Source organism: Vicugna pacos, chromosome 10, assembly GCF_048564905.1.
Source record: "Vicugna pacos chromosome 10, VicPac4, whole genome shotgun sequence".
NCBI classification, from domain to species: domain Eukaryota; kingdom Metazoa; phylum Chordata; class Mammalia; order Artiodactyla; family Camelidae; genus Vicugna; species Vicugna pacos.
In genome coordinates, this window is record NC_132996.1 from 31,973,614 (window position 1) to 31,991,686 (window position 18,073).

At 54.7% G+C, this 18,073-nt stretch overlaps 1 protein-coding gene across 5 annotated transcripts in view; it reads right to left on the reverse strand.

Moving 5' to 3' along the window:
• Nucleotides 1-624: 624 nt before the first annotated feature.
• The window catches only part of LMO1 (LIM domain only 1), a 39,546-nt gene continuing 22,097 nt past the window's right edge, over nucleotides 625-18,073 (reverse strand). For all 5 annotated transcript variants that reach the window (XM_072969441.1, XM_072969439.1, XM_072969440.1 and 2 more), the window contains 3 exons: nucleotides 4,959-5,172; nucleotides 2,508-2,633; nucleotides 625-996 (listed from right to left, as the gene is read on the reverse strand). In XM_072969441.1, coding sequence (XP_072825542.1) covers nucleotides 891-996; nucleotides 2,508-2,633; nucleotides 4,959-5,172 — 446 coding nt within the window. In that variant the 3' untranslated portion in view covers nucleotides 625-890. The remainder of the gene's footprint in view (nucleotides 997-2,507; nucleotides 2,634-4,958; nucleotides 5,173-18,073) is intronic.

Below are 18,073 nucleotides of genomic sequence, written 5' to 3' on the forward strand. Positions count from 1 at the left end.
GGGCTGAATCAGAGTAGATTAAAGTTTGCCAACTGAATGAATGAGAGTCTCCAGCCCATGTGGACTGAGTTACAGTGAAACAAGATAATTTTCTTTCACCCAGAGGAGCAGAAAGCTGGGTCCCAGGTTGGGCTCAGGCTGCAAGGAGGAGAGAGCAAACACTGTCTGTCCCACTGAAAGTGAAGAGGGTTTTAAGGATGGTGCTCCCATGGCAGGGAGCTCAGGATTTGGGGTCCTACCATGGAGGTAGACCAGGGTCCCTATCTGGGCAGTCTGGGGGGTCTCAATGGAGGGAAGTAACACAGGAGCCCAAGGAAGGAAGATTTTCATCTTGTCTCTCTTCATCTTAGGAGCCAGGGTATATGCTCTGCTGGGGATGGGGAAGACAGCCCAGTTCCTATTTCTGAGTGGGAGGAGCTTGGGGTTGTTTTGTTCCCCCCAACTTCGTCCCCCTAAAGCCCACCTGCAGCTCCCCTGCTTGGCAGCAGCACACTCTGGAGACCCATTCCCTGCTCCATGGGCCCCCTCCCTGCTGGGGACTAAGAGGGAGGGTCCCGTGCCACTCCCAAGCCAAAGGGAGAAGCCTGAAGTCTGTGTCAGTCATGCGATCAATGCAGAGTAACCTCCCCGGAAACATTCATAAGTTTAATCCACGCCAGTAATAAAATTGCATTACATTTCTCATAAAATAAATGTTCCCATTTATATACAGAAGACAGACTGTACAGGCCCAGCCTGGCCCCAGGAGGGGTCACACACAGACGGGCAGCGGTGGAGGAAGGGCCGTCCCTCCCATCGAGGACGGAGGCGTTCTAATCCGCAGGAGAGTGGCTGGCTGGCCAGGCGGGTGGGCAGGCGGGCAGATGGGCCTGGAGGCCAGGCGCCGGGCGTTACTGAACCTGGGATTCAAAGGTGCCATTGAGCTGTCCCTCCTCATAGTCCATCTGACACAAGATCATATTGTTCTTCAGGAAGAATTTGTCTCCCACACAAAATCTAGAAAATCCAAGCAGAGAAAGAGGCCATGGAGGGGTCCCAGTGGATGGTGGGGGCTCCAGACCTGACCTCGCCCAGCCCAGGAGGTGGATATATGGGAAGTGAGGTCCTGGCGAGTGTGCTCCTTGAACTTTCCAGAGGGGATCCCCGAAAGTCTCACGGCAAACATGGTCAGTCACTCTGGGTCAGCCCAGCCCTCGGCCAGGCCCTGCAGCCTGGGGTGTAGGACAGACAGACAAGCCTGGGCCAAGGCCTTCCACAGCCAGGGCTCTCGTGGAGGTGGGGGCAGGGACGGAGTTGGTGGGAAGGTGTAGGAATAATGTATCCCAGTCCCAGAGAAGGAGAAAGAGAGAGAAGGACAAAGAAGCAGGACAAGATGAGGGGGGGGGGGGTGGAGATGGGGAAGGAGAAAGAGATAAAATGGCTCACTTTTCCAACCCTCTGTTCCCCTCCCCAGCTTAAGGAAGTGGCTCAGTGAAGGGCAATCTTCCTTTAAACAGAACCTGTGCTGTGGGCTTCCTAGAGCATCCTTCCAGGAGGAGGAGACTCTGTCCCACCATCTTCCTTCCTATCCAAAGAAGGCCCTGCTTTGCCCCCCTGCCCCTCCCAGTCCTCCTCAAGTACTGGAGGATTCAGCTCCCCCTCTCAAAGATGTCCTCAGGGTGTCTGAGGCCTTTAGTGGGACCCCAGGGTCACAGCCACAGTCCCAGAAGATCCCACTTCAACCACCAGGTGGCGCTGCAACTTCACCAAGCCCTCCTGGCAGCAGGTCTGGGCAGAGTCCCAGCCAAAGCAGTGTTCCCTGCAGGTCCCTCTGGACCTCACCCTCTGGGAACACTTGTATGAGCTCCTTCCTGAACTGGGGACTCCTGAGATAAGGGCCTGTCTTCTGGGGCTCGGACCCCAACCAGGGCTGAAGGGCTCTGGATCCTTAGTTCCCTGGGGCCTCCCACAGGACTAGGGGCACAGAGTAGGGGCCAAAAGACCAGAAAGAAGGCTGGGCTGGAACTAGAATCACAGGAGTGAGTGACCATTCCCCAGGAGAATTTCACCCTCCAGGTCTGGGAACCCCTTCTCACCAGAAACTACAAACACAGGGCACAGGACATGCACACAGAACCCTTGTATATGCACATTTAAAACATGCATGCACAGGAATACTCACTCATCATGCACATACAGCACACCAAGACCCTCTTGGTACATGGGCATTTAAAAATACACGCATGGACATGACATGTACTGTGCACACAGTTCATGTTTGGTCCCGTCTATTACATTCGCACAGAGCTGTACTCTCTCCAAACATGCATGTAAGGTATTGGAGTGCACACATATGGCTCCAGGGGTCAGGTATACATAAAACACACACATGCATATACACGCTCAAACAACACACACACAAGGAACCCACATTTGCATGCACGCCTCCATGGAACCCTCGGTTTGTGGCAGCAGGTGCCAGCTGGGGTCTGCTGAGTGTGTTGGGTCTGCTATAGTCAAGCACTCACCTCTGGTTGCAGAGCTGGCAGGCAAAGCAGTCGAGGTGATATACATTGTCCCGGGCCCGCATCACCATCTCGAAGGCTGGGATCAGCTTGCTACAGGCGGCACAGTTTCCTGTGGTGCCGAAGAGCCTGCAGAGGGAAGGGTGCAGAGGGTTCAGGGGCCTGCCAGGGAGCTGGGGGGGACAGGGGAGTTGCTTCCACCCAGGGCCCCACCTGCCCACACCAGAAGAACACTAGGCTGGGCCCTGAGCAAGGACATACAAGCCTGAATTTAGAGGTAGTCTGCCGATCATGAGCTATGTGTCCTTAGGCCAGTCACCGAGTCTCTCTGAGCCTCATTTATTTCAACTGTAAAATGGGGATTAAAATACATCCTTCACAGGCTTGTTGTGAAAACTTCTGTAAACTCAGTCACAACTCCTTTATTAAATGCCTACACAGTGTGCAGGCATGTGCCAGGCACTGTTCAAAGGGCTTTCCAAAGATCAACTCATTTCATCCTGACAGCGACTTTATGGGGTGGTCTTTTTCTGCTACTAACTCACGGTGTGACTTGCCTAACTCCCTTTTTCCTCTTCTTGGACCTCAGTTTATCCCTCTTTAAAATGGGGGTGCTGGACCAGATGATCCTGTTCAAAGATGCTTCTAAAACAGTACTGATGCCAAAAGGAAGTTCCAAGGAAGGACATCTGGCACGATGCCTCTTTGGGGCAGGCACCCCTCCTTTTAGCCACTGGTTGCAAAGCTCTAAGGACAGGGAGCTCCCTCCCTCCCCATACAGGCCAGTCCTTGGCTGGACGTTCCAGTGGCCTGAGCCAGCCTGGCTCCTCCTTGCTTCCTTCCTGCACACTAGCAGAGCAAGATCCAAGTGAGGCAAGGGGGCTGAGAGGTGGGTGGGAGGCCCTCTAATCCCTGATTTGTCCAGCTCAAGCTCAGGCGCCTGCAGATGAGCTTGGCTCCATTATTCATCGGCCTGAGCTGCCTGGTGGCTCAGATTAAAGCAGACAAAGGCTGGACCACAGCATCTGCCTGCCAAGAGGGGCCTTTCTTGCCACCAGTCCAATGAGCAGTGTCCACAGAGGGAACAGGTTCTGGACAGCCATTCTCTGGGGCTGAGCTGCTCAAGGAAGTCCCACTTCCACCCCGGGCCACTGGCCTACCTGGCCCCAGTCATTCCTTGGCCTCTGCCAGAGCCCAGGAAAATATCTTCAGGCTCTAGTAGCTGGAAGGGCCCAGAGTGCTTGGGCTCTGCTCACAAGCCCATCTTGAAGTCCTGTGGTCTTGTCACGGGGTCTGTCGCCTCCCCTCAATCTAGTAGGCTCGGCCCCCAGGTGACATCCTAACCTCCAGACTTGGAGGTCCCTTCCAGGTCGTTGAGGGGTGAGTCCCCAGAAATAGCCTTCAGCCCTCCTCCTGGTTCCACATCTCTCCTCCAGCCCCAGCCAGGGACACTGAGTCACACATCGTGGTTTACTGAACCACCAAAAAAAAACCAACTCTGGCAAAAGGCAGAAGTTAACAGAGAAGGTGCAGGCAGGTAAATCTCAGGCTCTCTGGGGAAACAGGGAAGCCTCCGCTGCTCACCCCTCCCTCTTCCCCAACATGGCCAGTCCTGAGCAGAGGGAGCCCCACCAAGTCCTGGCCCCGACCTATTAATTAATGCGATGGGCCTGCCTTCCCCGCCGCAAGGCCCAGCCACCACCCAGCAGCCGGCAAGGGAGCCAAATGCAGATGCTGGGTCTCAGCCAAGCCTCCTGCTTTGTGGCCTCCTTCCAACCTCGCTGATGTCACAGACGGCCTAAGGGAGGGTTAACTGGGGGAGGCAGCCCCAGGGAGTAGGATCCAGGTTGCAGGGGAGGGTGGGATGGAGCCCTGCAGGGAAGTGGTAGCCTTTTCACCATTCACAGAAGGATAAACTGAGGCTGGGGGACATTAGGAGCCAAGAGGCTCTGAACTCATTCAAACCCATGTCCTTAAGCTCCAACATCAGCAGTTCTTTTTCTAGGGTCTGGTTATCTCCCAGGCATTGGGGGGTTGTCTAATCCCAGGGCCCAGCTGGAAGTAGGGGAGCTGGGCATCGGGGAGACTGAGAAGGAGACTTCATCAGGCCTGAGAGGCCCAGGGAAGTCAATGCTTCCCCACCTGCTCCTAGAAGCCCCTCCAAGGCATCCCTTCCCAGATTCCAGGGACAGGGTGGGTCAGAAGTGCCCACCCTGGGCAAAGACAGGGCCAGAGCCTGGCTAGTGCCTTTGGGAAGCTTCTCTCAGGTGCCCAATGGCTACAAAGGCCTGCCCAGGACCCAGGCTGAGCACTGAGTCTGAGGGGCAGGGCAGGGGCAGGGATGAATGCAGACGGGGTCCTGGGGCTACAGCAGGCAGAGGCGGGCTGACCTTGAAGGAGGGGCTTTCTGAGCAGAAGGGCTGGGGGTGCAGATGGGGCAGGGGGGCAGCCCACCTCAGGTAGTCGCGCCGGCATAGGATGAGGTTGGCCTTGGTGTAGAGGGTGGAGCCCACCTCGCCCAGGCGGCAGTCGCAGCAGGCACACTTGAGGCAGTCCTCGTGCCAGTACTTGTCCAGGGCCTTCAGCAGGTAGCGGTCCTTGATCTTGCGGTTGCAGCCCGCACAGCCCTTCTGCTTCCCTTTGGGCTGGACGGAGAGCATCGGCACGCCTGCAGATGGACAGAGGACAGACAGATGGACACGCGGGCCCCACGACTCCTGGTCTCGGGGCACATCCCTCTGCTTTTCTTTGCTGCACCCTCCAGGGCTGGGATTCCCAGGAGGCCCTCACTGTCTCCCCAGCAACCACCTCCCCTGGCCCTGGGTCCTGTCTTGTGGGCTGCCCGCATGGCCTCCTCCTCTGTCCTGTGATGGTCCCTCCAGAAGCTGCGGGAGCCCCACGCCTGCTCTGCTGCAGGGCACACAACGAGCCCCAAGGCTCTGCCCCCTAGCCACAGCAGGCCTGAGGCCTTCTCATGCAGCTACCATCCCACTGGCTCTTTCGGCAGCCCTAAGAGTGGTCTCTCGCCATGGGCTTGGGGTCCCCTAGAACTCCAGAATCTTTTTCCACCTCAAGACATCTTCACATTGCTGTGTGCTTGACCATTTTAACCCAGTACGCCAGGCTACAGCCTCGTGGTCTATTCACGTAGAACTGCGGAGGCGTCAAGAAGAAAGCGACATGCCGGTGTGATACTCCCTGGTAGACCAGGAGCTCAGCAGCTCCTGGCAGGTGTGTGCGGGGAGGTAGCTGGGCCTCGCCTAGTTGGGGCTCTCTTTAGGAGTGTTTCTAGCTAGATTCAAACTTCCTACCTGGCCTGCTTGAGGGAGGGGAAGTTCTGTGCCTCTGCATCTGTACTCCTCCTAGCAGGATAAGAATCTCTAAGATGCTGGCCCTCTCCTAAAGCCATGTGAGCTTCCCAACATACTAGAAAGTGGCAAGCATAAAGGGCAGGACTCTTGGCATGGCCTTCAGCAGGGGGAGGGGCAGACCTCCCAGAAGGCCAGTGTGCACACTCACGGGCACCCCATGCACACAGGCACAGCGTGCAGGCGTGGGCATGTGTGCCCAGAGGCACAGGCTCCTGGCCCCCAGTCCTGAGGCCACAGGGAGGGGCAGTTGAGAAGGAGGTGGGGACAGATGTCGTGTAGGAGCCTGGACATCCACGGAAGCCCTGAGGCTTGCGTGTAGTGGAGATCAGGCTTGGAGGGAAGTGCAGGGTCTCAGAGCCTGGCTGGACAGCAGGGTTGCCTGTGAGACTTGTCTAAGAGCTCCTCATAAAGGTGGTGGGGGTTGGCATGGTCTTTCCCTGACCAAGGCCCAGGTGGAGGCAGAGGGCACCTCTGGAGGGAACAGCCTGTTCCTTAGTGCCTCCTTGGTGTTCCAGCAAGCTCCTGAAGCCTGCCCTCCTCTTGGGCCCATTGTCTCCAAAGGAACCCTGTAGTCTCCAAGGCTCTGGGTTCAGCTCCCAGCCCCTGGCACCCCTCCTCTCCTTCTCCCCCCACCCCACTCTCCTAGCCCAGGGTCTGAGCTGCTTCCTTTCCATTCCGTCTTCCAGGTTGTGACCCTTCCTCAGGCTTGAGGGGAGAACCGGCTTCCAAAGGACCTCTGTCTCTGAATCCACAGATGTCAGGTCAGAGGGGCCCTCAGAGTTCTTACAGGCAAATGTTTCTCATTCTATGGATGGCAAAGCTGAGGCCCAGGCGGTCCAAGGGGCTGGTGTAAGCCACTGATCAAGCCAGCCCCTAGGGTCCTTCCTTTCTCCTATGCTTTTTCTCAGCCTCACAGACTCCTCAGACTTCTCCTGGAGATGGGGTGGCTCTCTGGGACTCAGGAGCAGCAGGACAGGTGAGGGCCGGGAGGAGGCAGAGCGGGCTGCCATGAGCTTGCTCCTTCCTCCTGCCTCCAGTCCCCGCAGGGCCCATCTGTTAGCTTGGAAGTTCACTGCCTAATTTCCTTAATGCAGCTATAAAGGTTAATTGATCTGAGAGAGTGATGGGGCTCAGGATGACTCTGTCCCCAGGCCTGCCTGTGTCTTCTCTGACCAGGGCCTGCCCTGTCACAGAGCTCTGAGTTGTCCATTGAGGCCAGCTGGGGGGCAGGCATCCCTGAAAGCCAAGGGGGCCCTGAGGGGCTCCTTCCAAGGCCTGGCCACAGACAGCAAGTGGGGGAGGGGTTCAAAGAGCTGACAAGGGGAGGTCTGAGGGCTCCCAGGGTAAAACTACTGTCCTGGGGCCATGGAGGGAGTGCCCAGCCAGCATTGCTATGCATATGAATTCGTTTGGAAAACCTCAGGCCAAGCCTCTATCTAGTGCCCTCAAGGCTGATTTTCCCCTTGCTCTTCTGGGCTGGCAGCATGCCTGGCTCCCTTCCCGGCAGTCCCGAGCCCTCCCAGGGCTCTATACTTGTGCTATTGCTGGCAGGGGCATGAGTGGCTGGGAACATCCTTACTCAGGGGATACAGCTGGCCCACTACCTTATTCCCCCAAATGAAGGAGCACTAGGAGTATCTGTCCTGCTGCTCTATCTTCCATCTGGCTGGGCTCCTGGGTAGGCTGAGCCTGCAGGGCTATGGACCACATGGTAGCTGGCAATTCCATCACTGGTGGGACTGGCCACCTAGAGGACCCAGGGAGGCCACAGGAACAAAGACACATGCTCCTGCAGGTCCCCCAGGCTGGGCCTGGCACACAGCAGGTGCTCTGTAAAGCCTGCACACCCTGCTCTAGGGTGCTGGACTATGCTCCTGGCCCATGGAGAACTCTTAAGAAGCCATGTGGCTTCTGCCAGTGTCTTGACATCCACTGAGACATTGAACACCAGGGCCAGCCTGGCTGAGGAGGTCCCAGGGCATCTGGGTATCTTAAGCTTTCTGTCTGGAAAGGCTGAGGTCCTGGGAGAAGTCAAACTCACCCCTTCCTTCTTTACGAAACACCCACATTGTATGCTCTCACTGGGCTAGTACAGGAGACTTGAAAACACTCCTGGAAAGGTGAAGGGGCCTTATGGGGGGGCATCTATAATCTCTTTCTCCCCAAATAGAGTGGGATGCTCCCCAGAGGGTCCAGATCCTCCCTCCTAGTTCTGCCTCCCCAGCCTCCACCCAGCCTGCCAGTCGGCCCTGCAGACACCCCTTCCCTCCCTCCCTCCCCTGCCCAACTCTGGGAGCTGAGCCTCGGGCCATGCACTTTCCATTAAGGAGATAGCATCCCTTTGCTGAAGTCCATTTGGGATCCATTTTAGTGTTATCTAAAAATCAAATCTACATGGTAATCCTGTTAATGTACTCCTGACTTTAGAAAAAACCAGCTTTGCGCTCCTTCAGGAAAGGTTTTAAAGCATTACCCAGTAATTACTACTCACCCATGAAAACACTGATATTTTACAATGGGCAACGTTTGCCCCTGCATGCGTGTGTGGGCTCATGCTCAGGCACACACACAGGACCCAGCAAAATAAACCAATTCACGTAGCCCATGTGTTCCCCCAAATCTGGGGGTATGAGGGGGATGACATCTGAGGGGAGATGGGCCAAACCCCTACCCCGCCTCCACCCTGGGCAGGCTGATGGTGGAAGGAGGCAGCCTCCCAGTCTGACTCATCTGGCTGCCAGACACTTACCCTCAGCTCTTTAATCTGGGGAAAAGCCAGACAGTCCGGGTGATCAGGAGGGACTGCCAGAGGTCATTCAGCATTTTCTGCACCCCCACCAGAGTGGTCTGCGGGGCCAGACCCAAGACCTTAGCAACTTCTGCCCACCTATCCCAGGCCAGCCTACCCCTCAGGCCCGGCACTTGGACTTCTCCAAACTGCCAAGACCACTGGCTCCCAGTCCCACTGATGTCTCCACTTTGGACAGAACACTGAGCTGGCTGTGGAGCATCCCATCCGCCCTCCAGTGAGCTCCTCTGAGGCCAGTCCTCCTCCCCAGAATGCCCACCCCATCCAGGCCTGGGTAACCCCAGGTTACGCCCTGCGGCTCCCCTGCTGGAAGCCACTGTGGCCACCACTGGCCACTCCACCTGGCATTTGAGGCCCCCTCCCACATGTCAGTATGCCCTGCCTGGCACTGCTGGCTCTGCTCCCTGCAGAATCCAGGAATAATATCCCTTTCCATCCTGCAAGTGGATCTGGTTTGCTTTCGTCCCAGGGCCTTCCTTCCACCACTGCTCCAGGAAGGAATGCCTTACCCTGCCCACTGCACTCTTCCCCCAGAGGTCAGGGTAACAGTAGGGCTGAGGCTAAGAGCACAGACCTTGAACTCAGAGAGCCTACTTTCTAGTCTGGGAACAGACCCAAGTAGCCGGAGGACCTGGCGCAAAGCCCTTCACCTTTCTGACGTGCATCTGTGAAATGGGGGCCACTCTCATCTCCTTCCACCAGACTATGCTGAGGAGAGAATCAGGTTCTGCACAGGAGGGCCCGGCACAGGGTCTGGCAGCCAGATGGGACCAGCAGACAGGAGCTGGTAGCATTGTTAATACGCTCTCCGGGACGTCTTCCCTGTTCTGACACTTGTTTTCTTGTTCTTTTAACTTTTTATCTTGACAACATTTCACACTTTCAGGAAAGTTGCAAGAAAAGAAGGAATGCTTGTGTACCCTTTACCCTGATTCTCTAAATATGAATGTTTTACCATATTTGTTTTATCCTTCCCTGTTTATCCACTTCCCCGACTCCCTTCCTATAATTTTTTCCCTAACTCCTTTGAGAGTTGGTTTCAGACATGAAGCCCCTGTACCCCTGAATACCTTGGTGTATATTTCCGAAGAGCAAGGACATTCTCTCACATAATAGCAGTATGATGATCAAAACCAGGAAATGATCACTGATCCAATACCATTATCTAATCTACAGACCTCACTCAGATTTCATCAGTTTTCCCCAATAATAGCATTTATGGCAAAACAAAAGTCCGGATCATGCATTTCATTCAGTTGTCAGGTTTAGTCTACTTAAATCTGGAGGGATTCCTAAGCTTTTCTTTGTGTTTCAAGACACTGGCATATGCATATTTATTTATTTATTTACTTATTTATTTATTTGGTTTATTTTAAGATTTTTTGTCGGGGGGAGGTAATTAGATTTATTTATTTATTTTTATTTTTTAATGGAGGTACTGGGGATTGAACCCAGGACCTCGTGCATGCTAAGCATGTGCTCTACCACTGAGCTATACCCTCCCCCTAAGGCACTGGCATTTTTGAAGAGTGCAGGCCAGTTATTATGGAGTTTCCTTCAATTTGGGTTTGTGTGTGACACCTTTCACCTTTGACTGTATGAACTTAACTCTCGGTCTCAGTCTTCTTTGTTGTAAAATGAATATGAAACCAGCACTCATCTCACAGAGTTTCCATGAGGAATCCAGGAGTTAATACAAGTGAAGTATTTAGAACTAGCCAGACCTGGCAGTCAATAGTTAGCCCTGATTAGTGTCACCCAATCAGCACATGGGGAAAGATGACCTTGGTCACAGCTCCATCTCAAGTCCCTATGACAGTGATGGACACATTTTAAGGAAAATAAACTGATTTGAATATGCCACCGTGGTTAAAGTCACACAGGAACTGGCTGGAGTCCAGCCTTACCCAAAGGACAGCCTAATGGTCACTGCAAATGTGTGCAGGAGATCAGCCCCGTCTGTCCAACAGGGTGCTGCAAAGACCAGTCAGAGGAGAAGGGGTTGCTGGGACAGCTTAGGTCGGGGCAGCTCACAGCAGGTCCCTGTGTGCCCTGGGAAGCCATGGGGGCACAGACGGGTGTGGCCATGGGATTTCTCATCTCTCCATGTGCCTTAGTCTTGGTTCCATGCTTGTGCCCACACAGCACAACACAGCTGCCCAGCACAGTTCTGGGGCTTCCCTCTCTTACACTGGGGGCAGGCAGGGAGCCTGGGCAGGGCTCTCTCAGGGTCTAAGGGCAATCTGCAGAGAGATGTCACTGAAGAACACTTAGCAGTGCTCAGCTTCTAAGGGCTTGGCTCACAACTGCCTTATGAGACAGGTACCATGATTATTCCCATGTTAACAATGGGAAAAGTGAGGACCAGAAAGGCTGTGACTTGTCATGGGTCACGAGTTGGAACGAGACAGAGCTGGGGTTTGAACCCCTGCAGTCTGTCTTCAGGGCCTAACCATTGGGCTCATCTGCTCTGCTGCCAGGCTGGGTGCTGCTCACCCTGAGGTGCTAGCAGACCTGGGTGGGAGACATCACACCGATTAGGAGACACAGGAGGTATGCAGATGCAGGTGACGCATGCAAACCTACGTAAGAGCACATATACTTTCACACGTACGTGTAATCGCACACTAGGTCCAGGTGTGGGACTGTGTGTGCTTGTTCTCCCCACAACGGTCTTATTCCAGGCTGCCGCACAGGCCAGCATATAACAGGTGCTCAGTAAAGTGCGTGAAGACATACCCTCGCACCCAAGCACGTGCGTGCATGGGTGTGACATAAATATACACACATATGCACGAATAATCACAGGCACATTTACTGCCTTTTAAAAAACTGCATTTCCAAAAAGTGGACTGTAGCTCAAAAACTCTGATTTGAACCTAGCCCACAAGTGAGAGGCCTGGTGCTTTGTTCTCAGTAACCACTTTCCCACAGGAAATGGAAGAGCACGAGCCCCAAGGTTTCGCCTACATGGATCCATGCAGAGCAGCAGCAATGATCTAGAAATGATCAGTCCCACAAAAGTCACACCCACGTCAGCTGCTGGGGGTGGGGTTTGGGCCCCTGCCATCTGCAAGGTGCCTGGACCTGGCTGGATCCCTGGCCGGACCCCTGGCCGGGCCTGGAACTGCAGAAGAGGATCCCAAACAGAGCAAGCCAGTGGCCCCTCCTCAGCCTCCATCCTGTTTAATAAGGAAATTTGAAATTGTAATCTAATTCTGCTGAATCTCTTTAAATCTCGTTTTCTCCAAAGTCACTTCATTTCGCGCGGCCACATCCAGCCTTGTGAGAAGGCCTCCATTTCACACCGGTTTTATCTCCACAATTTCTCGTCTCACTGCACTTCTATCCCAGGGCCTTGCCATGCGCCAGGCAAGGCCTGAACTAATAGCATTTCCTACTCATTTGGAATCAAAAGCCAACGAGAACAACTGTTGAGCTGCGCAGCTACAGCCACCTAGAGAACGCTCGTTACCGCCCCTCCGTGCACCCTTCGCGGGCACCTGCTCATTGGGCTGGATGAGAGAGGAAAGTGGGGCTCCCGGGGCCTCCCAGTCCCCGCTGGGGCAGGTCAGGGAGGCTGGGTGGGGAAGGGGGCTCGGCTGACAGGGTGGCAGTCAGCACAGTCAGGGGACTGGCCCCTTTGACCCAGGCAGTGCCCCTCCCGGGGGTCCGGGAGAAGAGGCAGGCAGGGTGGTCCCTGCAGACAGATGGCGTCAGCTGTAATTCTGATTCCATCCCTTCCCTGCTCTGCCTCAATACGCTCACCTGCTAAAGGACGACAGCCCGCTTTAAAGGATTATTTGGAGGATGAAATTAGATAACAGACACGAGATACTCCTAACAGTGCTTGACACAGTAGCTTAAAAAAGTCAGCCAAGAAAACTTACCTACGTCTGATGACCCAACAATTTTCTGCCTAAGTGTGCGCCCAACAGAAATGAGGGCTTATGGCCTTTAAAAGAGGTGTGTGAGGATGTTCACAGCAGTGTTCTTCATGACAGCCCCAAATGGAAACAACACAGGTGTCCACCAACAGCGAACGGGATAATAAACCACGCTATGGTCATCCAATGGAAGAGGCCACAGCAATGAAAATGAAAGATTCACGGAGGCACACAACAGCATGGATGAATCAGACAGTGTAACGTGGAGTGAAAGAAGCCAGACACTGAAAGGTACACACCACATCATTCTACTTATACGTCATTCCCAAACAGGCAAACCAGATCCAAGGTGATGGAGGTCAGAATAACGGGGTGCGTTATCACCTGGCAGGAGGTGTGAGGAGGCCTGCTGAGGTCCTGGAAATGTCTTCTATCTTGGGTGGATCTGGGTCGTGTTTAAATGGGTGCATACATGTGGGAAACCACGCTGCACTGAACATTTGAGACTTGTGTATACATTATACCTCAACAACAATGAAAAGACTAAGACAAAGACTCCTCAGTCTGGACGTCATATTCCTCTTCTCAAAACCCACTGTTCACCCAGCGCTCGCTACATCTGTTGTCTCAGTGAATCCTCATATTAACCCTGATGCACTAAATGATTCCCCATTCAACAGAGGAGAAAACAGAGGCCCAGAGAGTTTCAGGCCCTTACCCGAGATTACACAGCCGGAAGGCGGCAGGGTGGGGACTGGAGCCCTGATAGGCCAGGCTCCAGAGTTCAGGTTCTCACCCAGCACACACCCTGTGGCCTCCCTGAACAGCCCAGGTAAAGAAGGTTTGTGGAGGCAGCATCTGGGTTCTCCTGTGCAGCCTAGACACAGATGATGCTAGAGTGGGAGCCTGGGGGACATGCTTAGAGAAGGGTCTGGGCTAAGACCAGGAGGAATGATGGCCCAGACAGGGCACTGGTCCCTGCTTTGCTGGGTCACAAGCCATTGGGTCTCACCTGTTGGTCCTTCAGAAGCTGCAGCTGCAGTGGGATCTTGAAAGGGCTTCTGGCAGGGCCAGAAAGGGGGCATGAACCAAAAATCTAAGGACAAAGGGGCTGGGAAAGGAGCAGGAAGGCCATGTGGAGGCAGAGCTGAGATGCTTGCTTTGCAGCCTTGAGAGGGACAGAGTAGTCTCAACGGGAAGGGCTGTGCTGTAAGGAGAGAGTTGGGGGCTCCAGACCTAGAGCCACAAATGTGAGGGGCCCATCAATACCCCAGGGCTTTGTGTGCATGAAGGGGTCAGGAAAGGGGGCCCGGAGAGGGGCTCGGCTGAGGGCAGGAAATTCAAAGGGGGTCTAGCAAGGCGTGCCTTCTCTGAAGAGCCAAGTTCCTCCTGGTCCCCCAGTCTACCATGGTAGAGGCTCAAGGAAAGCACTGTCCAGTTGTGACCCCAAACGTCGGCAGCCACCGCAGCTGCGTCTGACCACAGGATAACATCCCATGCTGAATGCCTGCTGTGTGCCAAACGCTTTAAACCCACTCATGCTCACCCTCATCATGCCCCTGAGATCAGAGAAATCACACAACCTGCCCAAGAGTGTCCTGTGAGTAGCCAAGCAGGGCCCTGGACCCGAGCTGCGGGCCAGGAAGCGCCCCACCCTGTTCCCGCTCTCTCCAGAGGCTGCGTTGTGCCATCTTCCTCCTAAGCCAGTGGGCAAGTGAACTTCTGCTGGGACCCCGCCAAAAGAAGGCTGCTCGGAAGCACCCCTTGCAGGGCTGTAACCTCCAGAGGAACCACTTCCTGGGCAGGAGTCTGAAGCAGTAGGCATTTCCGCAGCGGGTTCTAGTGGAGGCAAACCTCCAGAGGAACCACGTGTCCTGAAGCCCCAGCTTGCAGGGACCTTCCTGTGTGGGGAGGTGGAAGGGCTGAGGGGTTTCCACACACACTTTTTGGGTTTTCGCTGCTGATGGAAGCCGAGCCCAGCACAGCCCACAGTCGGGCAATGGCCTTAGGGGACCCAGTTGAGAACCTGAAGGGGGCTTGGCTGATGTACCAAGAGACATGGGAGCAGGTGCAAACGGTATCTGAAGGGCACTTTGAAACATCAGAACTGCATGTGCTCTTTGGATTTTATCAGGGGAATGATGCCGAAGTTAACCACGCAGTTACATCCAGCACAGGTGCAGGCCCTCTCTTCTCATTCTTAGGTTGTCTCTGTAAAGCCCTAGACATAACTAGAAGGCAGCAGATCCAAAATAGGATTCTAGATCTCCTCCCCAAAACTGGTATATTTACCCAGACTTCCCGTCACAGTCCTAACACCATCATCCACCCGGGTGCTCAGGCCAGAAACTCAGAGTCATCCTCAGATCTTCCATCATCCACATCCCCTCACCCGTGCTTGATCCCCATCCCACCTGCTTCTTTCCATTTCCAGAGCCACCACCATCTTTCACTGCACTATCAGCAAAGCCCCCCACTGGCTTCTTGTGTCTAGGATCCACAATCCAACTTCACATAGCAGGTGAAGAAATCTTCCAAAACAAAGTAGATCAGGCCACTGCTCAGCTTGACACCCTTCCTGAACTTCCAGTGGGCTGGGAATAACATCCACATTCTTCATCAAGCCTGTACTATCCTCATGTGATCTGGTCCCTCCCCCAAAACCCCCCTCCTCACCCCACCAGGTGCTTCCACCTCACTCCAGATCTCCCTCCTGCCTCAGGGCCTTTGTACATGCTGTTTCCCCCTCTGTAGAATACTCTTCCCTGTCTCTTTGTGTGCCTGGTTCCTTCTTATCTTTGGGCTTCAGCTTAAATGTCATCTCCTCAGACAGGCCAGCCTTGACCTCCTTATTTAAATGACTCCCCAGTCATTTTCTTCTGAGTTTTTACCACAGTTTATAATTATTTTACTTTTTTGTGATTTTACCTAAGAAAAATGAGTGGTCTCTCTCATAAGAATGTAAGCCCCATGAAGGCCTATTTTGGGGGCCTGTCTCTCTTGTTCACCACCGTGAACCCCACAGTGGTCACTTTTAGGCCTCATAGTGGTCACTTCTGAACCATCAGTTCAGTTAATGAATGAAGAGACTGAGCAGAATCTATGCAGATATTATTGCCAAGAGTCTGCTGGCCAGAGTGGGCTGATGCAGATAGGTAGGCTCCCCAGAGATGGAGCCATAATCAGGCTTGGCTGCCCTGTACCACACACCTGTAGCCATGCAGCTCTAAGAAATAAATGCAGGTCCAACTGTGTGATGCTCCCTAGGTTCCGCCTGCCACAATCTGGAATGTGGAGAGGACCATCCCAGGGCTCCAGCTGAGAAATGACTGCTCTTGTGCAAATATACTATCTACCCCTTAGATGAAGGGACAGCAATCCTGTCCTTCGGCCCCTGCAGACCCATGAGGAATGAAACTCTCTGTGCCTCCCCTTGTGCGTAAATATCCATCCTAACTCTCAGGGGCTGGGGGGTTGAGCGCAGGCATCTGTGTACCCTCAGCAGCTCAGTCTTTCCCTTTGCATCTGTGGCCTGGGCACCCCTCCTCCCTGACACAGACCTAGCTCCGCCTCCAACTCTCCACCTGAGGGTCCTCTTGACTTAAAGATGCAACCATTCCTCCCTCTGGGCCTAGTCTGAGCCTCTGGGGGCCAGTGGGAGGAAAAAGCCCCTGAAGTTTGCTACAGAAGAACCCCAGGTCCAAGCCTTTCTCTATCTGTAGCCTCCCCCAAGCCCCATCCCATCCTGGGCTGCTGGAGCCAGCCCCTAGGTCCTTTGGCAGGATGCTTCTTGGAGCTGCACAGCTGTGGGGACCAGCGGGGAAGCGTCTGGAAGCTGCTTTCCCCAGACAGCAACTCAGCTGCTCCCTGGGTATCCGCAAAGCTCGCGTCACCCATCTAATGAAACAGGGCTCCCAAGGGGCCTGCAATCTCCAGAGGAGGAGGAGGGCACGGATTCTCAGACGAGTCTCAATTTCACAGCATCAGGGACGCGAGCACCAACGCGCTGAACCAGAAAACGAGAGTCTGGCAGGAGCTGCAGACACACCGTGAGCGCCAGGGGATCGGAGATTAGGGCCCTTCAAAATCAATTTTGAATTCAAACTTTTAAATGTGTTCTCCAGACACAAGGAGGGGACCCTCCAGGCAGGCTTGGCCTAGCCAGCTGCTGGGTCCTGCCTGCTTCTTGAAGCAGCCAGGGCCCACCTGCTAGCCACTGGGCAGGGTAAGGGAAGGGAGGGCAAGGGAGCTGCAGGGAGAGGAGACCCTTCAGCTCTTGCAGACCTAGCACTGCCTGTGAGTTGCCTGCCAGAGGTGCTTTCCTGGGGTTCCCACTGAGGTCTGGGAGGCTGCCCCCTCCTCCTTTGCAGACCTGGATGAGAACGGCTGAAGGCAAGGCCTGTGTGAGCCAGATCCCCATTCACCTCAACCTGGCTGTGGAGGCTCGTGGGGCCTCAGGGGATGAAGCCATTATGAACACAAGCTTTAGAGCCAGACAGGCAGGGATTTGTATCCTAGACCAGCCAAGGGCTCCCAGGGAGAAGCTCTTGGTTCCAAAGCAAATTTCTCTTCTAGAAACCTGATGGGAGAAAGCCTGCTGCGAGTGTCTTGGAGTGCAGGCCCCCTGAAGTGAGGGTGGTCTGAAGCCCCCATCCCACCCTCAGTGCAAAGGGAGAGAAAGTGTCACCCTGCGTGTGAGGCAGCAGGGCGCCTGGCTGCTGGGAAGGCTGGTGTGGCCACAGGCTGCATTCTTCAAGGCCTGGCACCTGAAGCCAGGGAGCTGACAATCATGCTGTCTGTCACATGTCAGACTGCATGTGGCATCCTGAGTACCATCCTGGCCCGGCACTTGGAGGTGGACGGGGACACTCTGGGCAGTGGGCCTCAGCAGAGAGCTGAGCAGAACAGACTGCTCCAGTCAAATGCAGGAGGAGGCTGCAGGGCCTGAAGGAGGGCCTTGGGATGCTCTGGGGAGAGGATGCCCCTGATAGACCTGGCTACGGGCCCCCTGCTCCTGCCTGGGTCCCTGCTCTGCCACATTCGTTCTTCTGATGGTACGATCAGGGCACCGCTGATGCCTTCCCATCTCTGGGTGGGGAAGCTGGTCCATGACAAGCCTGTCTGACCTCAATGACTCATAGCCACTGCCTGCCAGTTCCCTAAACCTGAGGCTAAGCCCCAGCTGTAAGCCACACTCCCGAGACAAAAACACAAGCTTCTGGGAACCATTCCTCTGCTAAGAGGCACCAGGAGGGGAGCCAAAGTCTTGGGCCCGCAGAGACCTCAAGGCGGCCCCTTCTGGAAAGAAGAGCCTGGGGAAAGGCTGGGGTCACCAGAGCACTTCTGGGCGAGGAGACAGGGACACCTCAACCCCTCCCACCACCCGGCTTGGGAGTGGGCTGCCGGCTCTGCAAGGAAATTACAACATGGGCCTGGGTAATGCTCCTTTTAGTTACAGCATAAACTGCGGCAATAAAGCGTACCTGGGGAATGTTTAGAGAA